Raw genomic sequence first — 20,232 nt, 5'->3', positions numbered from 1 at the left:
GATTGTTTAATCATTAACAAATATTAGTTTTTATGACAGTCAGAATGACCCTTTTTTTAGGACAGGTAAACACTCGAAGTTATAAACCGCTCGTGTTGGTGTCATAAAAATTTGACTCAAGAGATAAATTTACGTCTTCAAGACGTAGAAACTTGTCTCCAAGACATAAATTGAAGTCTGGCTCCATTTCAAAACTGGGACATGCTCAAGTCGACCTTTTCGACTTCAGCATGTCTTGAGTTGGGGCAATCAATACGAATAATGGTAGCTAGAAAAGAAGGCTATACGTACCGAAATTTTCATATATACGAATAGGCTAGAATTTGTAGGACTTCTGCAGAAAGCTGAAGAATTCTTTATTTTGTGCTCAAATAAATAAAACAAATTTTTACCATGAAAGATATTAAAAAGTCCTGAAAAATAGCACTAGAGAAAATTACCGCACACCTATATACACTCAAGATTTTACTTTGATTTAACCTACAGATTCTTCTGAAACCGTACGCAAAGGAAACCCAAAATTGTTTAAGGGGTAAGATAAGTTAACGTTAAAAAAAATCGATTTTTCGTAATTTTTGTTTGAAAAAACTTGTATTTATATAAGCACACGTGTTATGGCATTCGGTGGACACATATTTGAACTTTTCTCGATAATTTTTTCATTTTTTAATAAACATTTTTTAATAAACTATGATAGAAAAGATTTGAACGATCGTAAAGGTAAAAATAATCATTTTCCACAAAATGGCGAACTTTAAATGTCAAAATGTGTTTTTCCGGTAACGATCGGATAGACCGTTTTTGAGAAATCGCAGGCCCTATTTTAAAAACGTGGTTTCGAGAAAAACGCGTTAAAAATTTCAAAACTAGAAAACGAATTTACAAAAACACAGTTCGGTGCTAAACAGTGCCAGAGAATTTGCTATAGACGCGTGAAGAAAAATGAAAGACCAATTTTTATCTTTTTTATAATCCTTAAAATGTTTTTAACTAATGAAGCTCTAGTAGATTCTTGAAATCAACTCTAAAAAAGGTTGTCTTGCATTTCAATTTTAAATTGTGTGTCAATCGCTTAGATATATGTTTCTGTATGACCCTTTAAAACAGTGAAATTTTTTACTTATTTATGCTTTTCTAGAGTGATAATTTTACAGATAAGACTTTATCAAACTCAATTCATCACAAAATTCAAACAGTTTTACATTTTACAACTCTCAGCCAAATTACATTAAGATTGGTTCAGACTAAGCCCGTCGATACAGTAAAAGTTGAAACCCTATGGATTCGTGCCAATTTTGTGTACAATACAATGTCAGTATTTATAATTTATATTGCTGATTGTGTTTATCTAAATAGGCTTAACAATTATTTTCTTAAATGGATATTCTAGACGTAAACTCCCTCCGGAATTATTGAAGAGTAGATCTCAAGTGTGATGATTTGCCTATAGTGTGTTGATTTCGTAGACCATTAAGGCGAAGCAACATTGAAAATGAAAATAATCAAGCAGCTCTTCACAACTCGTACGCGCAAGTGCAAACAAACTTGGTTTATAGAATTCTAGACACTTCTATTCTCCGCACATGTTCCGAATACGTGCAGGCGTACAGGGATGCTACCCCATAAGCATCACATATGTCAGGTCTCCCTTTGGGGCGCCACAGCACCAATACACCGGTATAATATATATCCTATATTGACATAGCTACTGGATTTACCTACTTGGACAGAGTGACACTGATGCAAGTGCGGTCTACTGTACAGAATATTCATAAAATAGATGTAACTATTTTTAGATTATCCACCTTCTTTGAATGAAGAAAAATAATATTCCCAAATATGCGGAAGGAAATTCGGCTACCTTATCTTCTGAAGGAGATTAAGAAATTACAAAATAAATGCAGATGGTCATGCAGGAATATGTTATCATTTGGTTGAGAGTTTATCAAGAGCTTGCGGTAGTTAGATGCAGATACAAAGGGGAAAGTCTGTCGACAGTAGTACAAACATGAAGATCAGACTGAGAATATTATCATAGACTCATAACAGGCTTAACGAAGTTCTATATGGTCACCAGAACAGGGTGCATCAAATGGTAACAACATTGAGATGCGCCCTTTTACGTAGTAATTGGATTTGGTCGGAGCGGTGATGTTCATTTGACATCATTGGGACATTTAGGTGCACACTACTTCAGATTGGATTACCGACATAATTAAGGAACGTTTATCAAGCTTTACCGAATTCGCATGAATGTAAAAGAAGTTTACAACCTAAATATTTTCATCAAGAGCTTTAGATTCAATTTCATATAGCCTACATTAATGCCTCTTTATTCTTAATTTTAAGAATAATTCCAAATTTGATCGTAACAATGGCTTAAAAAGATCATAAACCGATTGGGTATCAATCGCAACTTTTCCGTAGAAGCAGTATAAAAGTAATCAGTTTGCAGATGTCGAATTGGTGATATCAAATGAGAGAAAATCATGTGAATAAAATTTAGTTCCATAGTCTTTGAATGTTTGCGATGCAAAGTGGTCGAAGAAGCGGATCTCGAGCAGTCGAGGAGAAAAGGAGGGAAGGTCAAATTACCCGGCACAGAACGCATTATCTCTACTTGATAGACCTCTCGTACCCTCGAAGCAGAGGTTCCCAGTTTTGCAATCTTAAAAAGAGATCGCAAATTCGTAGGGTCGATTTAGAGCAAAACTGAAATGCTTCATGTGAGTCTAAAACCTAGCAAGTGAGAATCTCTGTCGCATACTTTTTCAGTCCTACTAAATTCACGATTGCTACAGTTCCCATAAATTTATTCAAACAAATTCTATAATTACTTTTTCGGGTCTGGCGGTTCTCGAACCAGGAGATTTATTACCTTGAATTCAGTCTTTTAGCATTTTTATTGCAAATTACGTTCTTAAGGAACACACCATCATTATGGAAACTAATTTTGTTGCTTGCAAGTGTAGCCATTGTAATGATAGTAAATCTCTCTTCCCTTTTCCGTTGATAAGAAAAGAAATTGACAGGAAGCTTTAGTACGTCTTTGAAATGCAAGACTTTTTGTTATTGGAGGCAATTTAATTATAAGAAATGTGTAGGTTGACATGTTTTATGTGGATACTAAGTTCTCGGAATTTGTTTAGATTTTTCATCTCCAAAAGATGGACTGCTATCTGATATTTCAACATTTGCATTTTGTGTTTATTTTATATGGATATATGTGATCCGTATACATACGCAAGGTATATAGAGTATCATAAATATATAAGAGGAGTATGCGTGTTTATGGAGCATCTTAAGATACAACCCGCAGTATGTAATGAGGGCGAGTGCCACCCCGTGTTGGGGGTTGCTAAGTCCCAGGACGACAAAAGAGCATCCACGTACCAAAAACTCCTATCCATCATTTACTTCTAATGCTATACTTTATGACACAATAATATAAAAGTTATTCTCTTCAGCACTGATGTGTAATGTACAAACTTTTACTGTATCTACTACGCTTTTTTATAATATTTTTTGTAATATTATGAATGATATATTATTATTAATATTAAGTTTTTAATACTCTTATGTGAAGTTCAATCTCTGTGGAATAAACTGATTTATCCCTTAATACATTTGACCTTAAATCGAAGTCTTAAAGATCGAGTTTTTCGTGATATTCTCACAACAAAGCAGAATCAAATCAAATTAAAAGTACTGAGAATTCTAGAAAAAAGTACCTGCGCTTATTTAGACGAGTTACCGAAGTAGATGGAGTCCAGTGGGAGAGATCACGGATTTCTTCGTATCTGGCTACCTCTTGACAAAAACTGGGACAGGTTAAGTACTTGTACCAGTTTCGATTCAGAATAAGGTATTTCTTTGCAATACGTGGCAAACCTGCTATTAAATTTCTCGCCTTCAGATAAATACTTGGCCACTGCATTTTCGATCTGCTGTTATTGCTCGCTTAATTTGAATGGATAGAATTTTATACTGACGAAATAGAGAAAACTCACCAATACTTGAAATGATTCAGTAAAAAGTTATCTTAACTGGCTATTTTAATTCTGAGAAAGTGGCTTACTAAAAGTTCTTTAACTTTTTATATTGGACTTACGTTTGTGTAAGAAGGATCTATACAGGACTTCTTTCTAAATTTCTTGGAGCGAAAATTGAACTCCAACTCTGGAGCGACTGCTATATTAACTACGATGGAGTCATGATGTCTGTCCGTTGGAGTCAGAAGCATGGCTCCCTCCATGGGAGTCACATTTTCGCTCCCAATTGCAGTCATAATCGGTTGACTCCAACTCCTACAGTTCGTTTTTTGACACCAAAGAGGAGTTTTCATGCGAATCACTCCAACGGGAGCGTAAGCTAACTCCAGCTAGCACGGTGCAGTGTGATAGAAGCGCAGTGATGGCGGCTGGGGGTAGTGGTAGCAGACAGGTCAGCGTCGTTTTGGCGTCCATTTTCATTCTAGTTTTCGTGGTAGTAGGTGACGCGTCAATCAGTGAATTTGGAAAAGTGACAGTATTTTAGTGTTTTGTGAATCAACGATTACATCAGATTTCCTTATGGTAAGTGGCCTTTAATTCTTATTATTCAACTTATGTTCATGTGAAAATCCAAAATAAAAGGGTTCACTTTTCAGATTTCATTTTAGAATGCATAACAGTTGTTGCGTTTGAGAGTTTTCGGAGTCCGGAATCCGGACGCGTCCCGCATAAAAGATATTTTCAAGAACATATAAGATGTCTGCAAAGTGTAGGGCTATTGGTTTATAAAATCTAGAATATACATCAATAATTGATTTAAAACTTTTTTCATCAGGATTCTTTGAAAACTCCTGACGAATTAGCGGATTTTCTGCAGTCAAAGGGAGTCTACGTGGACGTCATCAATTCATTGTAAGGTTCGCTACTTATATTATTTATTTTTGTATGATAATCCTTGCAGTTACCGAATCATTCGATTAACAAATTTTTAATTTAGTAACTGTAGTACTGCTAAGAAAGTCGGTATAGGTTAGAAAATTAATTTCTTCATCTGAAAATCGAAGTACTGCATATTTGTAATATTTGTAACTGTTTGATTGAAAACTACCCTTTCTTAGGAATGAAGGACAAAAATTTATTTCCAATTTTTTGTATTTCATTTAAATTTAGACTTGTTCGTGGTAAAAAATCCATCTTCTTGGTCAAAGTTTCATCTTTGTTTTTCAAGAAATAAGCTATTGCAGTTACAGTTTCATAAATTCAGTTGGAAACGCATCTTTTTGTTTACGAATTAGTTACGAATTAATAAAGGGTATGATTATTCTTTGCATTTAGTAGTAGAATTTTCTAACAAAACGATTTATTTTCATCTAAAATTATGAAGCTTTAACTTGGATAGTTAATTTTTAAACGAAAAAGGTGAAGCTTTAACCAAGAATATTGATTTTCAAGTACGGTAAATACTGAAATTCAATAAAATACACATGAAGTCCTTGATAAATTAAAAAATTTATATTTTATGGCTAAAAAACAAGAAAGTTACATAAGGGCCATACTTGAATGATTGAAAGCTGGCATTCCTTCTTTACGAAACAAGGCGAACTTTACTTAATAATCATTGTAATTTATGATAATTAATAAATTATTTGCTTTTTGTTACTCAATCTGTAAGAAATGTTCGGCGTGGAGTTCGATGAAAATAAATTCAAAAAACAAGTTTCAGTCCTATATCGAATAGATGCTTCCGAAAATTCTTAAAGCATATAAAAAGAATAATATATATGAGAAGAATTTGTGACAGTAAGCTCTGATTTTTTAAACATTTCCAACATAAAAATTAATATATATTATTTTTTCAGGATCGACATCAGCGAACCTACTGTGGATGTGTGAAGTGCCTTGATGTATCTCGCTACTATCGCTTCTACCCAAATGTCTTGGAAGAGAAACATTTAATTAACTTTTCTGTTTAATTGTCCATTGTTTTTATTTTATAGATTTTTTCTGATTTTATTCATGTTTTATCAATAACTTCTTTATAATATAATAATAATAATAATGATAATAGTGATATATAAATAGTTTATTTGCTTTTGCGTTTAAAACTGTTACATTCTGCGATCTCTTATATAATATATGCGTGTGTGTGTGTGTGTGTGTGTATGTATATATATACTGAATAAACAACAATTCAGAGAAATCAATGTTTTCGTCTTTTCACTTTCATTCTTTTAAAAATAATTAAGTGAGCCCAGAAGGAACGAAATTTAACTCTTTAATAAACTCAAAATTCCGCTCCAATGAAGTCAGCTAAATGATTAAGTGAGCCCATGAGGAGCGAAATTTAACTCCCTAATCAACTCGAAATTCCGCTCCAATGATGTCAGATTTATGACTCCATACGCTGGAGTCACGCAATTCACTCCCAGTTGAACAGATACGATCGCTTCAATGGTGTCAGAATTCGCCCCCTTTGGAGGGTTAGATCGCTCCATTTGGTGTGTCCAGCCGCTCCAAGCACGGGAGTCGCTCTGCGGTCCAACGAAAAGTCGACAGCCGGTCATTTTTCCGATGGTTCAAGTGACCGAAAATTAAAATAGCAAATATTAAGATATCGAAATTTATTTGAAGGAAGACTTATTCACCAAATTATTAATTGACCGAAAACCATTTTATCGAATGATTAATTGGCCGAAAACCATTTTAACGAATGATTAATTGACTGAAAATTATGTCAACGAATGTCGACTTATTCGAAAATAGTGTTAACGAAGATTCATTTTTCCGCAAGTCTATTTTACTGAAAGTTCAAATTTCAGAAGGCCTAATTTTGCGAAGAATCAGTTTACCGTAAAATCAGTTTAGTATGAGAGGTGAGTTATCCGAAAGTCATTTAACCGAAGTTTCATATATCTTACAATTTAAAAATTGTTTATTCACATTCAGATAGATGTTTAATAACAAACAAAACATGTATAATGAGTAATCAAGTTGATTGAAGGGATAAAAACAGTGAAAATTCAACAAAATGAGTGACAAAATACTGATATAGTTTATATATATTAATTAAGATTAAAGAAAAATGACCAATTGAGTTAAACGTTACGCACTGAAGAAGAACAAACAAATAATTTAAAAAATAAAGAACAAAATTTTCTGTTCTTCCTCGGTGCGTAACCTTGAACTCGATTGATCATTTTTCTTTAACGTAAATTAATGTATTCAAACTATATAAGGTTTCTTTTACTCTTTTTGTTGAATTTTCATTGTTTTTATCCCTTCAATTATCTGGATCATGCATTGTACATGCTTTATTTGTTATTAAACAACTATCTTAATATAAATAAACCATTTTTAAATTTTCGGATATTTGAACCTTCGGTTCCATGATTTTAGGATAATTCACCTCTCGCTAAACTGATATTTCGGTAAAATGAACCTTCCCAAAATTATTAGGCCTTCTGAAATTTGCACTTTGAGTAAAATGGACTTTCGGAAAAATGAATCTTCGTTAAAACTATTTTCGAATAATTTAACAATCGCTGAAATGGTTTTCTGTCAGTTGATTGTTCGGCAAATTAGCTTTCCTTAAAATACATTTTGGTACCCTGATATCTGCTATTTTAATTTTCGGTCACTCGAACCATCGGAAAATTGACCGGCTGTCCGAAAAGTCACGCTCCACTCCAAAGGGAGAAGCTCACTTCTGGCTTCAAGTTGGAGCGACGATTAACACCATTGGAGTGCTATATCATTTCAAGAAATTTAGAGTTATTTATAAACGATTAAGGTCTTTGTTTAGTCCCCCTATGTGCTGCATATTTCCACTTTCAGCAATTTTATGTCTAAAACAAGACTAATGGCGAGAACCTATTATGGATCTTTTTGATAAATAATCACTTTTATATGCAAGAAAATATCACATAAATCAATAATCTTACATACAAAATGGAAATCTATAAGTAATCTGTGTAATTTGTACAAGTTCTTATGTTCTTATTTTCGTTCTTCAGTGCTCCATCAGTTCCCATCTATCAATCCTTGAATCGGGATTAGCAAAATTTGATGGGCCAGGATTATAATTTATACTGCATTCCATGGTGCATCCCATGTTTCTAAATGAAGTTTTTTTTAGTTTTATTTTTTGTTCAACTATTTCGATAAGGATAACTAAAAGGTATTTCAATATTTACCTTTTGAACTTTCACAATATCCCGGATAATTTTGTCGAACAAATGTAGCGGAATATCCTGTCGAGTCCTCACTCTCTTTCCCAAATGATTGGGGTTTGTGCACTGATTCTCTGTCGTCTGAAATAAATACTTAATTTATTATGATTAATTCTATTTTATATTTTATAAGACTTACTATATGAAATAGTTCCCAAATCTTATTTAAATTTAGTGTTTCATACGTACGTATAATTTATGTTTTCTTTATGTTTAACTATTTCGATAATTTTATAAGTATCACATGCCCTTATTATTCAAAAATAATGAAATAATTTTTAAAAGAATTAAAAATTATTGTACAATTTCTTGGAGCCTGTATAAACCTTATAGCACCTAAAATGTACCCAAAAAAAACGGGAAAAATTTTAGCAAATTAAATGGCTAGCGCACGGATTGAAAGTAAATAAAAAATTCGTCATTCGCAGCACTAGGCAAAAATCGTTAATATAAATTTCGCTTCGCAATTTACATATACTATTTCTCAACTTTCTCCTTTTCTTAATCTTCAAGAAAATGAAATAATTTTAAAAATATTTTTAAGTTATTATGCAATTGTTCTTAAGAATTCTTCATTCTCATCTTTTTTCAAGAAGCTTCTTTTTTTTCTTGTTTTTCACTTCAGTGAGGTCTTCATTAATATAACCCAAATTTAACTATTCCACTTTATATATGGAAAACGATTTTCGTCAAAATAACGAATCAGATTACTGTTCTTACCTTTAAAAATTGCAGTTACTTCCGAATCAATCACGTTTGGCGACTCGACAGCCAATTCATCATTTGTCAAGTCTTTACAATTCGTCATGTTTCCTAACCTCAAATTGCTGAAAATCTGAAAATAATGAAAACATTTCGAATCTGTATTAAAAGTATTAAATCATTATCATTTGATATAATTTCTTTAAGGGCCAAGATCGATTACAAATGGGAGGGATTACTAAAAAGATTCATAAGATAAAGTAAAATCAGAATGACTGTTTACAGTGAGCAAAGAGACGAATACAATTTTTATTAGACCACAGTCATTGAAACTTTAGTAATTTTTTCTACATATAGAAATTCATTAATAATAGTTATTGGTTTTGTTGCTTCCAGGTCGGTAAATGAAAAAGAATATTTAAATTTCCATCAGATCTTATTGATATTTTACATACAAAGACTAAAACTGTCATTTTTTACAAAATATCTAGTGAACTGTTGGGGATAGGTAAAAATGGACAAAACCTTTAGATTTGCCATATAAAGCACATCATTTTTACAGTTAAATAAACTTATTGATACATAAGAAATAAATACCATAAAGATAAATAATATAAACATTCTGTCAAATTTAAAGTTGATTAGTGAAGATCCTCAGAGGCCTTGGCAGCCTCTTGGCTTTTTTTCTAATTATAAATCTCTTAGGTTGTTTCAAAAACAAAAAATCTTGTCTTAAGACATCAATTTTTGCCTCTTAGTCGAAAATATTCGTCTTAAGACATAAAAAATAGTTTCGTTCCGTCTAACAAGCTCGACATACAAAATAACTTTAAATGGTCTTGGATTAGTCTTTACGTAAGACAAGATCATGACCAAATATTTTTACCCGTGATTGTGAATTCTCTTTTGTTAAAGCTCCCTCGGCTTTAACAAGCACATTCTCATCACGTATCTCGTGCTTCGCACTCGATTTTGTCTCAGCTACCCTGAAAAATGTAGGATTTCAATAAATTCAGATTATTTCAATTCATAATATGCATTGGTATTGAAACACATGTATCTTCATTGTTTTATTTTTAGGATTAAAAAAGTGTGCATCCTATAAAAAAAATTAGTTGAAAAATTGAGATTTTTGTTTTCATCAGTACTCTTCACTGCTAAAACGACAATTATTTATCCAAAGAAAAAATGGTAAATAGAAAGTTCGTAGGAGTTCAAAAAGCAACATTGTTCTTCTTTTGACTTTTTTCATGTCGTGCGTTGTTTGGCTCAAGTTTTGTTTGTTTTTGAATCTTGCCCGGGTGGAAATTTAAGTCGAGAGCTGGCCAGTCTACGGCTGGAGAGCCCGGCTTTAAGTCGGGAACTGGCCGGGGTTTCTGCTCGGAATCCGACCAGCATCGTCACGCTGAGCTGGCCAGCGTCCGGCCATGGAGAATGGCCGGGAACTGACCGGGAGCTGGTCGGGGATTTAGACCGTGTCCCGGACAAGATTAATTGCTGCTTTACTAGATTTGAATAATTCGTGTTTCAATTGTATAAAGAACATCTGTCACTGAGTTGGGAAATCAATTTGATTCTTTTTTACTGTAGAATTAGAGCATATTAATATATAGAATTCCAGACGCCCAGCACACATGCAACATTAACTATTTTCACATAGTCTTTGAGAGACAAAAAAGATTTAAAAAATAAATATTAAATGATTGCGAGCATTTTGACTTTAAATATTAATAGTCCTGTTTAGAGTTAATACATATATTACATTTGTAACCATTATATTACAAATACAATTTCTAACGCTACACTGTTAAAAATAATATTAAATTTAATATAACCATCTGTATTAAAATTAATATATCAAGCATATGAAATCGCCATTAATGGCAACTATATTAAATTTCATATACATTCATGTCAATCACTTACAAGAAAAATCAGATAATTCCATTTTTCACAAATTCAAAAAGAGTTTAGCAGTCATTTTCAAATGTAAATAATAAAACACGATACCTTCTTCCTGTCAATCAGAAATAAAATTGCATTTCAAGTTGAAAAGTTGAATTAAGCAAATAAATAACAGACCTAACCTACAATTAAATGCCTTCGCTTTAAATTTGGACCACTTAGAGCGAAATTAGGAAAAAGTTTTACCCGTACATTGCACTTTCATGATAAATAACAATTCATTCGACGAATTCTAGATTATTAATTTAATTGAGAATATTTGACAAGATTTAAAGAAATTAAAGCACGTTGAGTTTTCACGCACATTGCTATGCTGACATGTATACTAAATTTAATACAGATGTATATTAAATTCATTGCACCAATGTATGTTACATTTCAGTAGCGGTAGTGCATATTTGCTTCACACGCATGTATATTAAGCCTCATACAGATTTTTCTAACAGTGTACGGAGTATCGAACCTACATATATCTATACCTAAATCTAACGCCTAGCAGTCGGAAGTGCTAACCACTGCGCTAAACCCACAAGTTGAAACTCGTTGAAGAAGCCATCCTCATATGCTACAGTTCAGAAAAGTTAAAGTACCAACTTTTAAGTACTCTCTTTCTAGTTATTTATTATTATGCGGCGTTACGTAAATATAAAATACATGAACTTTTAAAAGGAATATCAGTAAAATACTTTTTAAATAAGTAATTTAAATCGATTACAATTTTTCTTTGCGTCATATTTTGTTTTTTCCCGCTTTAGACTATTTTTTAACTTTTTACAATGACAGAAAATGTAATTTTTTATGAACATTTAAAATTTTCAATGACGGGACTCAGAAATTCAATCGTGAACGTTGGAAATTTCTTAATGATAAAAGTTTTTTTACTTTCGTGTAAGGTTTGGTTTTTAGGTGTTTTATACTATTTTGCAACGTTTAAGATTGATATAAAATGTAATTTTTTTGATTGCAAATTTTCATAAAGATGGAACTCAGATTAAAAAAAAAAAAACAGTTCGAATTTCAAAAAATTGTCTTCGAATTTTTGTCACAAAATGCATGGTTTAAAAGTCTGAACTGATGAAACTTAAAAATTTGTGGTGTGAAACAGATATTCACCCAATATATTTTCACGCGTGGAACATCCATTCGGGTATACGCATCCATTTTTTAATGAAATCAGAGAAAGTAATTAAGTTATAAACAAAGTTCAACAATTTTATTATTGCCAATCGGGGCCCGGCCAGCTACCGTCTGAACATACGATCATAAGATTTGTCCGATTAGAGCCCAGTCAGCCCCCGACTGTGGGTTTAACATAAATTTTGTCCAGCGAGTCCCCGACCAGCGCGCGGCTAGGCTCTTAAAAAACAAACATAGCCCGGCCAGTCCCCGACCAGAAAACTTGTTGTACTAGGGCTAACCCGGGCTATTTCCACACGGGTGTATAAATGCTATAATATCCTGGTAATTTTATTGAATCGAAAAAAGTCGTGAAAATAAATTGTTCGTCTTTTTGCGTACTATACGGCTATCTAAATCGCCATACATAAAAAAAATTAATCTTAAAAAAAGTGTTCGCGTAAATTTTGAAAACGCATACCCTCCTCCTCACATACACAGAGAGACAGTTAAATGCAATCGCGTAAACCTGTTTTTCGGATTCAGAAGGTTTCAAAAAGTGTACGTTTGACAAACAAGGGGGGGGGGGCAAATTTCACACCGATCTAATACCTTCTCTGATAAAAAAGTGGAAAAAAAAGGAAAAATAACCTATACTGAAAATTCAATGTTGGTGCTTTTGGTATATAATTATAACAAATTTTTAAGAGAAAATTTTAAAAACAGATTACATGAGAAACAATAAATGTAAATAAGTATCTACAAAACCAGTAGCTGGTATTATTACTGAACGTCGAAAAAAGCCACAAAGAAATTAATTAATATCAACTTATCAACTCAAATTTTAGTGAAATTTCACTGACTGTAAAATCTTAAAAAGTGAACAACTCATTCAAAGTTAGAGAGAACTTTTAGAACGCGCTATACTAAATCTTTTCAATGTATCGGTACCAAAGATCTTTTCAAAATCATAGGAATTCATCTGATTTCCTAACATCTAACACTTCGTTACCTTCTTTCCAACCATCTAAAAGCATCCAAATAATTACTTTCCAAAATGATATCATCCCCTGCTACAAAATTTTTCCTAACGAAAAATTTGTCTGCAAAAATTCGATGTTTTAAACAATTTCAGGCCGAGATCGACAAAACCCACACTTTATTGCAGGACGGCCCGAGCCGTAATGAGAAACTCGTTTTTCTTCCGTAGTGGCGCCACGTACCTTCAGACCATGGAGCGGGCGTGTTAGCGGGCGTAGGAAGGTCGTTGATTGGTGAACCATCTGGGAAGGGATTGGTGAGTGGGCGAGCTGTTACAACCTGTCCGTAGTCGCGCCGAAGCATAGAACGCATTTGCCACGCCTATTGGGCCGCGCTACAACCCCGTGGGACTCGAACCACGCTGGCTCGGCCGGCCGTGACACATTCGACTAGCGGCGCCGTAACGGGAAGCAACGCGCGGCTGGGGACCTCCAAGAACTCTCCTCTGTCTCAACGTTCTGACCGCCTTGACCTCACCCTCTACCTCTTCCATAGTTCGACAAACTGAGGTATCGTCAGCCTGCAACGGATTATAACAATTTCCGACAACTTCATCGGGCCATTCAGTCTCGTCCTAACGACACCTCTGCGCAAGGTCCCGTCTGGAGGAGTCCTAGTGAGATATAAGAAAAATCTATCAATTCAATCCTATGATTCAGTTCCCAGTCAATACTCAATCCTTTTATTGATAGTTCATCGCGAAGTTAGTCCCAAACGTGTTAAGAGAGGTCAGTTACAGTGAAGAGTGAGATAACCACGTGACACTAAACTTTAGAGTGATATTTTGGACTGGACAAAGTGACTCGTGAATTCAGTGTAATAGTGAGTGATCGTGTGCTGATTACACGTTGATGCGTGATCAGAACAGTAGAAAATCCTTAGAGGAGTCAGACTTCAGTTCGATAGCTGAAAGCTTTTTGCGAATTTGCAACTTGAACTGATGCTAGTGTATCGTGCGACCTTGAAGCGGTCGTTTTAAAGGGTGGTTACGCAAAGAAGGAAGAGTGTTACCTCAAGAGAATTACCCTTACGGCCTCACGACGCGGTCCGACGAGTGGAGCGGTCTCCTGCCCAGCTCCACGATCGTGGGGGCTGGGGGGTCACCATGGTTAGGACTCGGTGCCGGAGGTGGAGCTGGTGCTACCACGGGTTCCGGAAGTCCAGTGGAACTCGAAGGGCACTGGGGTCGGAAACTCTATGGGGCCAGTGTGGCACCACCACCGCCGCCACCTCATCATCATCCACGTGCCCCACTTGTTTTCGCTCCACAGGACATGAGGCAGATTTTGAAAGAGGAACCTGTACCACGTGCCTGGCCTCAGCCTGCTCTTGCCGATAATGGAACGTGAGTAATTAGTATTCGTAAACATTTTAATTGTTGTCAATCTAGTTATAAAGAAATGTTTGCAAAATTCACTGGAGTAGAATATTTAAACTGAAGGAAAGAGTTGGGCGAAATATCTTCTTGCAGTGCTAAAAAAACTTCACGTTACAAATCAATTTGGTTGCTGCAGGAGCAATAACATTTTGTTGTTGCCTTAACGAAAATTTGGTTCTTTCAACAAACTTTTTGTGTCCCCAACAGGATGGTTAAAGGGAAGAAAATTTTGTTGGGACTACTTCAATTCTCGTTACTTCTACAGTAAGCAAATCGTTTCTTTGTTCAAACAAAACATTTTTTTCATAGAATTAAAATATGGTTTTGTGAGGGGTTTACTTTGTAAAATTTAATTATTTGATGCACAATAACAATTAGTACAATGAATTACCTCATTCTTTGTTTAAATGCCGATGGAAAATAATTCATTTGAAACACAATCTCATTTTTGCTACTTACCTTAAAATATATTTTATTTTATGGAAAAGTATCTTGAAAAGCCTTTACTAGTCAATATGAATGACCCCCAATGGCATCTTTGAAATAAAAATAATAGACTCACTCTAAACTGGGGGTGCTTAGGCCTATCCGACGGACTGCACTACTGCGATCCGTCGGAACGCGCGTCGACTCGTATCACTAGGCGCGACTTATTGATCTAATTACTCATAAGATTCAGAGGCTTACACAAAAAATGTGGATATCAAATTTCATAAAGTTAAATGCGTAATATGAATAGAAATATATTTGTCAATTAATGAATGTCATATCAACAAAATCGGTAATTTTCAACAAACATAATAGTATCATCTATTTATAAGATATAAACTTACCAGTTTTGATAATAAAATAGTCGTACATGCTTCCATGTTGATTTTATGAGCAAATTATGGCTGTAAAAGTGAAAATTTCAGGACTTAGATCTTCAACTAACATCAATCATAAAAAGTGCTTTAAAAAATACTTGTATTACTACTAAAGTCGTTAGATGATTTAAAAAAGTTTTTACTCATTTATTTAGTGTTTTCAACACGAACATAAGAGAAAAATAATTTCATGCCTAGCTTCGGAGATAATAAGATAAAATTTAATTGTTTTTCAATATATAAACTATTATTCTAGTGAGCATTTGTATACATTTGGAAATTCTATTTTTGAAAGCTCATACGAATACGAGATGTTAAAAATCATCTAAAACTACTACATAAAAAATTGCCATCAGTATTATAAATAAAGCTGCAACAGATGATAAAATGAAAAAAAAATCTATAAAAAGGTTTCCTTTTCCTCCTTGATTAAGAATCATATCAAAATCCATCGCAAAAATCCCAAATTATTTCATATGTTCCTCTAAGAGAGTTATATTTTTTTCAAATAAAAATCTATCCAAACACGAATCTTGAAATATTAAATAATTAAAATTTAATAACTTTATAGATAATATACTAATGTTAAATTTCATGTTTGTAGTGTATAAGAGAAAGGTAGCTGGCTCTCGGTAATCCAATAGAGATTCCTTTAACAACCTTAACTAACCCCTGCCGTAATCCTGTGACACGTGAACCAAGTGAAATCGAGTTAATGTAATTGAGAATTTTAGCGCCTTTTACTGGACCTTTACCCGTACGAAACTTTTTCTTTGGACTGGATGAAGCATCGTGATCATGCAGTGGAATCCCTTAGATTGCATTATGGATTTTTTGTATTATTAACAAAAATTTGGTATCACTACTTTTTTTTATTTGACGAAAGCAATTGGCTTAGAAAAATTATTACTCTACTATTAGAAAAAAAAAACAGCACTAATGTAATTCCTAAGCAAATAAGCATTTTTTGAATTAGTTCTTTCTCAATAAGGTTAAATTCACCAATAATCATAACATAACTACTCTTTGTTTTCAACGCCATTAAATGCAAGTTCATCGTTTTGTTGTGAAAGTGTAACTTGGAACTTTCGTTTTCTTGAACGGAATGGCAAGCCCAACAACTTACTTCATGGTGGGATGGTTCAGAAGCTTGCAAAGTGTTTTAAAACTTTCTGCAAGGACTGTCATAAACTCTCTTGCCCTTAAAATACTATAAAGAAAAGTTGTACGTCTAATGAAACAGGTTTAGTAGACAAAACACAATGCAAAAAAGAGAGGAACAAATCTTCAAGAAGTTTCTACCTCTATGTACAATATTTTCTTTGATCGCGACGAAGCATCCAAAAAATTATCCTGTGTTTTGTTTGATGGAGTCGTGTAAATTTTAAAATGCCTGATATTGAAGAACTTAATGAAACAGCTCAAGCGCATTTATGCTCGCGAAGTCGCAAATTATATTCGGATATACCCATTACAAATTGCTCATTATCTCTTGCAGTGCATTATGAATCATGCTGGGATGCTGCGTAAATAGACTGCGCTCTCGGCTAACTCATATAATAACTAACGCCCAGCGCATCGTGCATTAACTCTGGATTTATTGTGATTCTCTGCATCCGATTGCTTTGTCCACGAATTCGCATATCCGTAGATTCAAATACATGGATATAAATAGTATATACATACATCAGGATGTTATTGCATATACGTTATATACATTATACAAAAGGTATACAATGATGACACTCAAAGTCCTGCCATTACTGTCTTCATTAAATTTGTATCAGTTAATTGTACTGTCGTTTCCAAATGTTTATCGATTTATACCCAGTTAAATGATTACGAACTTTTTGTGTTTGTTAATAAATAACACTGTCGCCGATTTGCGATGTGCCATTAAAACTGTAAAATCTTTATATCGAAAAATCTTATTTATCTTTAGTAATGGACTTTCTTCTCGGAATTTAAATTTTATCCTTGTGGAATCATTCCGATTTAGAAGGCCACTGAAGTGCATTTTATTTAAAGAAATGTTTTCGCACAGCTATTGGCAATATAACGATATCGTCCTACAGGCGGATAAACGTGTGGCTAAATTCGGAAGCAATCGTTATCGGGTCTCAAAATTGTACTCGTAGCAAATTACGCGATAAACGCGGATCGAGCTTGTAATTATCACCTTAGTGTCGGGTTGAAACTGCAAACAACGCAACGCTACTGGTATGAACACAAATGGGCCGATCTGTCGCATCCAAGTGTGCAAATTCGTGTGCGCGAGCGACTCGCCAGTACGTGCAGGATAATAACTATAACTGGCAAGCACACGTGCACGATACAGTTATGCACTGGAAAAACGAAATAACAGGAAAAATAGCCATTTAATAGAGGAATATTGGCGGAAAGTGCTCTCTCACCGCGTGATTATAATTATTTTGGAATGCCAAATTGACTGCCCCAAACCAGTGAAGCACCGAAATCCACCCTCAACTGAACCACCCTATATGGGACTCAGAGTTCTATATTTGATCTGGCGAAGCTAGCAAAAATTTTAATTTGTCTAGGCCGCATCTACTCTGAAAGGTGTAGACTGGTTCAGATCAGGTGCAATTAGTTTTAAATAAAAATGTCTAAGGGCTGATCATAACAATTTTTTGATTGTAAGATGTTTTTGCTAAGACCAAAATTAAGACTTATTTGGTACTAAATTTATGCGAAAAGAAAAATTCTGTGAAAGAAAGACGTTCTTTAGGCTAAAAGTAAGCCTTCTATGTACTAAATTTTAGTCGAGAAATGTTTACAGTTTACGTGAATATACTCGGTTGCACCATTTCACGATTCACATCTTGCCTCATATATTTGTGATTTCTAGTATTTTCCATAAAGAATTCTTATTTGGGCATAATTCAAATCAGGCATATATTGGGCTTGATTGGAGCTATATTGTGGCTAGCTTAGGCCCTGTATTAGCTAGTTTTCAAGACCCTATCCTAGGTCAGATTTTAGAGTGACTGGATTTCTTTCTATTGCACCTTGAAACTAGCTCATTCTTTAGCTTGAATTAAAACTTTTTTCATGTATTCTAGCTAACTGGAGGTAAACATTCGGATTCTTAATTTTTTTTATGATTTTCAGTTCACATAGTAAAAGGTATTATATATGGACTACTTAAAAATGAAAATTATGCCTATGTCCAAAATGTCAAATATACAATAATGGTTGATTTAATTAATTTGTTTGCAGAACTTTTTTTCAAAATTCCTATTAAATTTGTTTAAATGGTGAAATTTAAATAAATGATATCTCAACTTATCAGTAAAAACTAAAATAGTTGAAAGTAATAGGAATTTTTTTTAAGAAATTATTTTCGGATCAATTATTCGCTAATTATTTCAGCATATAAGTCATTTCTTTTTCCTGATTAAATATAATCAAGTCGCAAGCGAATCTTATCATTGATAGGGTTTGTTTCTTGTCATAAAGGCAAATCATTAAACTTGCGGATAATACTTTCAATCAATCAAATTATCCATGCCAACGAAATTTCCATTCTGCTTTTCAATCAATTTTTCTTTGATTTTATTTTTTGCTTATCATTATTTCAGTAATTTATGTTTGAGTATAAGGAAAAATAAATGCCAAGCTCTTTAGAGAAATGATTATTTATAACTTTAATTGTATTTCGTTTCTCTGCCGGGCTGCAATCTGTAATCTTGACAAATATTAAATATTATTGAATGCATTTCTAGAAATATAATAGTGCACATGTTATTGATGTTTGAAAAGTGGCAGTTTAGAACTAGATAATCAAGCAAATGAGAATTTTTCAGGGGAGCTAAAAAGCATGTTTTACAACCGAAATCAGTATTTAAAGACAATAGAAAAGTCTACTCCCAAGCTAAAGTATGGCTGAATTGAGGCCAGCAAAGTTTGTTAAAAATTGTATCCAATTTCAAGAAAATGGATGTGGATGTTAACAATCTAAAAAACCTAAAACTCGAGTAGAATCGATTGTAGGTTTATATAAAAAATCGATTTTTTTCATTAATAAAAACTCACTCCGGAGGTATGGGAATGCTTAATGAGTAAAAAAGGGTTGATCCAAAAAAAGAATCATATTTCAAGAAAATTAAAATTAAACATCGCGATATCATAGCATGAGAGAAATTTTGAGCTAAAAATCCAAAGAGATAAAAAAAAATCTATTTTTTTCATTTAATGATAATGATTTCAAGAAATATTAATCATAAAAGAGGTTAAAAAAATTATTGCTATGTTAAAATTTGACCTAAATATTTTTTCATTTAAATTATTCGTTATTTAGTTTTGTGCTGTTACCATTCGTTTTATCGCACTTCTTCTCTTATTTCATTCATTTATTATTCAGATAATAATCATTAAAGGAATTCTTTTGGGCCCTAACGCCAAAGCCACTTTACCAAAAATTAATTTACAATTTTAGTATTGGTTTTTAAAAACAAGCTACTTTTTTCTCTGCCAATCTATTTTACTAGGTCATCTATTTGTACTCAGGTGGACCATTTCTTAAGTAAATTGTTCAAGTCGTATGACAACATTTTTTTGCGTATATAAATCATCGAAAAACGGTTTACACGTAGGAGGCATAAGTAAGTGCATTTTTATAAGCTTTCATTTTTCGGTGTACTTATGCAAGATACTTTACAAGATATTTAACTAGAAATAAAAAATTCCCTTTTCCGGTTAAATAAGGTAAATAATTATTCATCTCAAAGAGCTCTACAATTTTTATTTCTGACCATTCTATATTAAAGCGCACAGTTTTTGACAATGATTTAGATGATGAATATAAACTTTAATTGAATATTGATTCATATTGACTACTCTTATTTAGAAATTAAAAGTTCACATAACTTTTAAAAATCGGGCCTAGACTAATAAGTCCATTATTTCGATTCCCTCTGACT

The 20,232-nt window shown here is 33.4% G+C and overlaps 1 protein-coding gene across 2 annotated transcripts in view; it reads left to right on the top strand.

Moving 5' to 3' along the window:
* Positions 1 to 14,236: 14,236 nt before the first annotated feature.
* The window catches only part of LOC117174565 (transcription factor collier), a 117,845-nt gene continuing 111,849 nt past the window's right edge, over positions 14,237 to 20,232 (top strand). For both annotated transcript variants that reach the window (XM_033363786.1, XM_033363785.1), the window contains exon 1: positions 14,237 to 14,390. In XM_033363786.1, coding sequence (XP_033219677.1) covers positions 14,320 to 14,390 — 71 coding nt within the window. In that variant the 5' untranslated portion in view covers positions 14,237 to 14,319. The remainder of the gene's footprint in view (positions 14,391 to 20,232) is intronic.

The sequence above is a fragment of the Belonocnema kinseyi genome, chromosome 6 (assembly GCF_010883055.1).
Source record: "Belonocnema kinseyi isolate 2016_QV_RU_SX_M_011 chromosome 6, B_treatae_v1, whole genome shotgun sequence".
Classification (NCBI taxonomy): domain Eukaryota; kingdom Metazoa; phylum Arthropoda; class Insecta; order Hymenoptera; family Cynipidae; genus Belonocnema; species Belonocnema kinseyi.
Note: the sequence above shows the minus strand (reverse complement) of the source record. Positions and strands in the feature narration are given on the sequence as shown.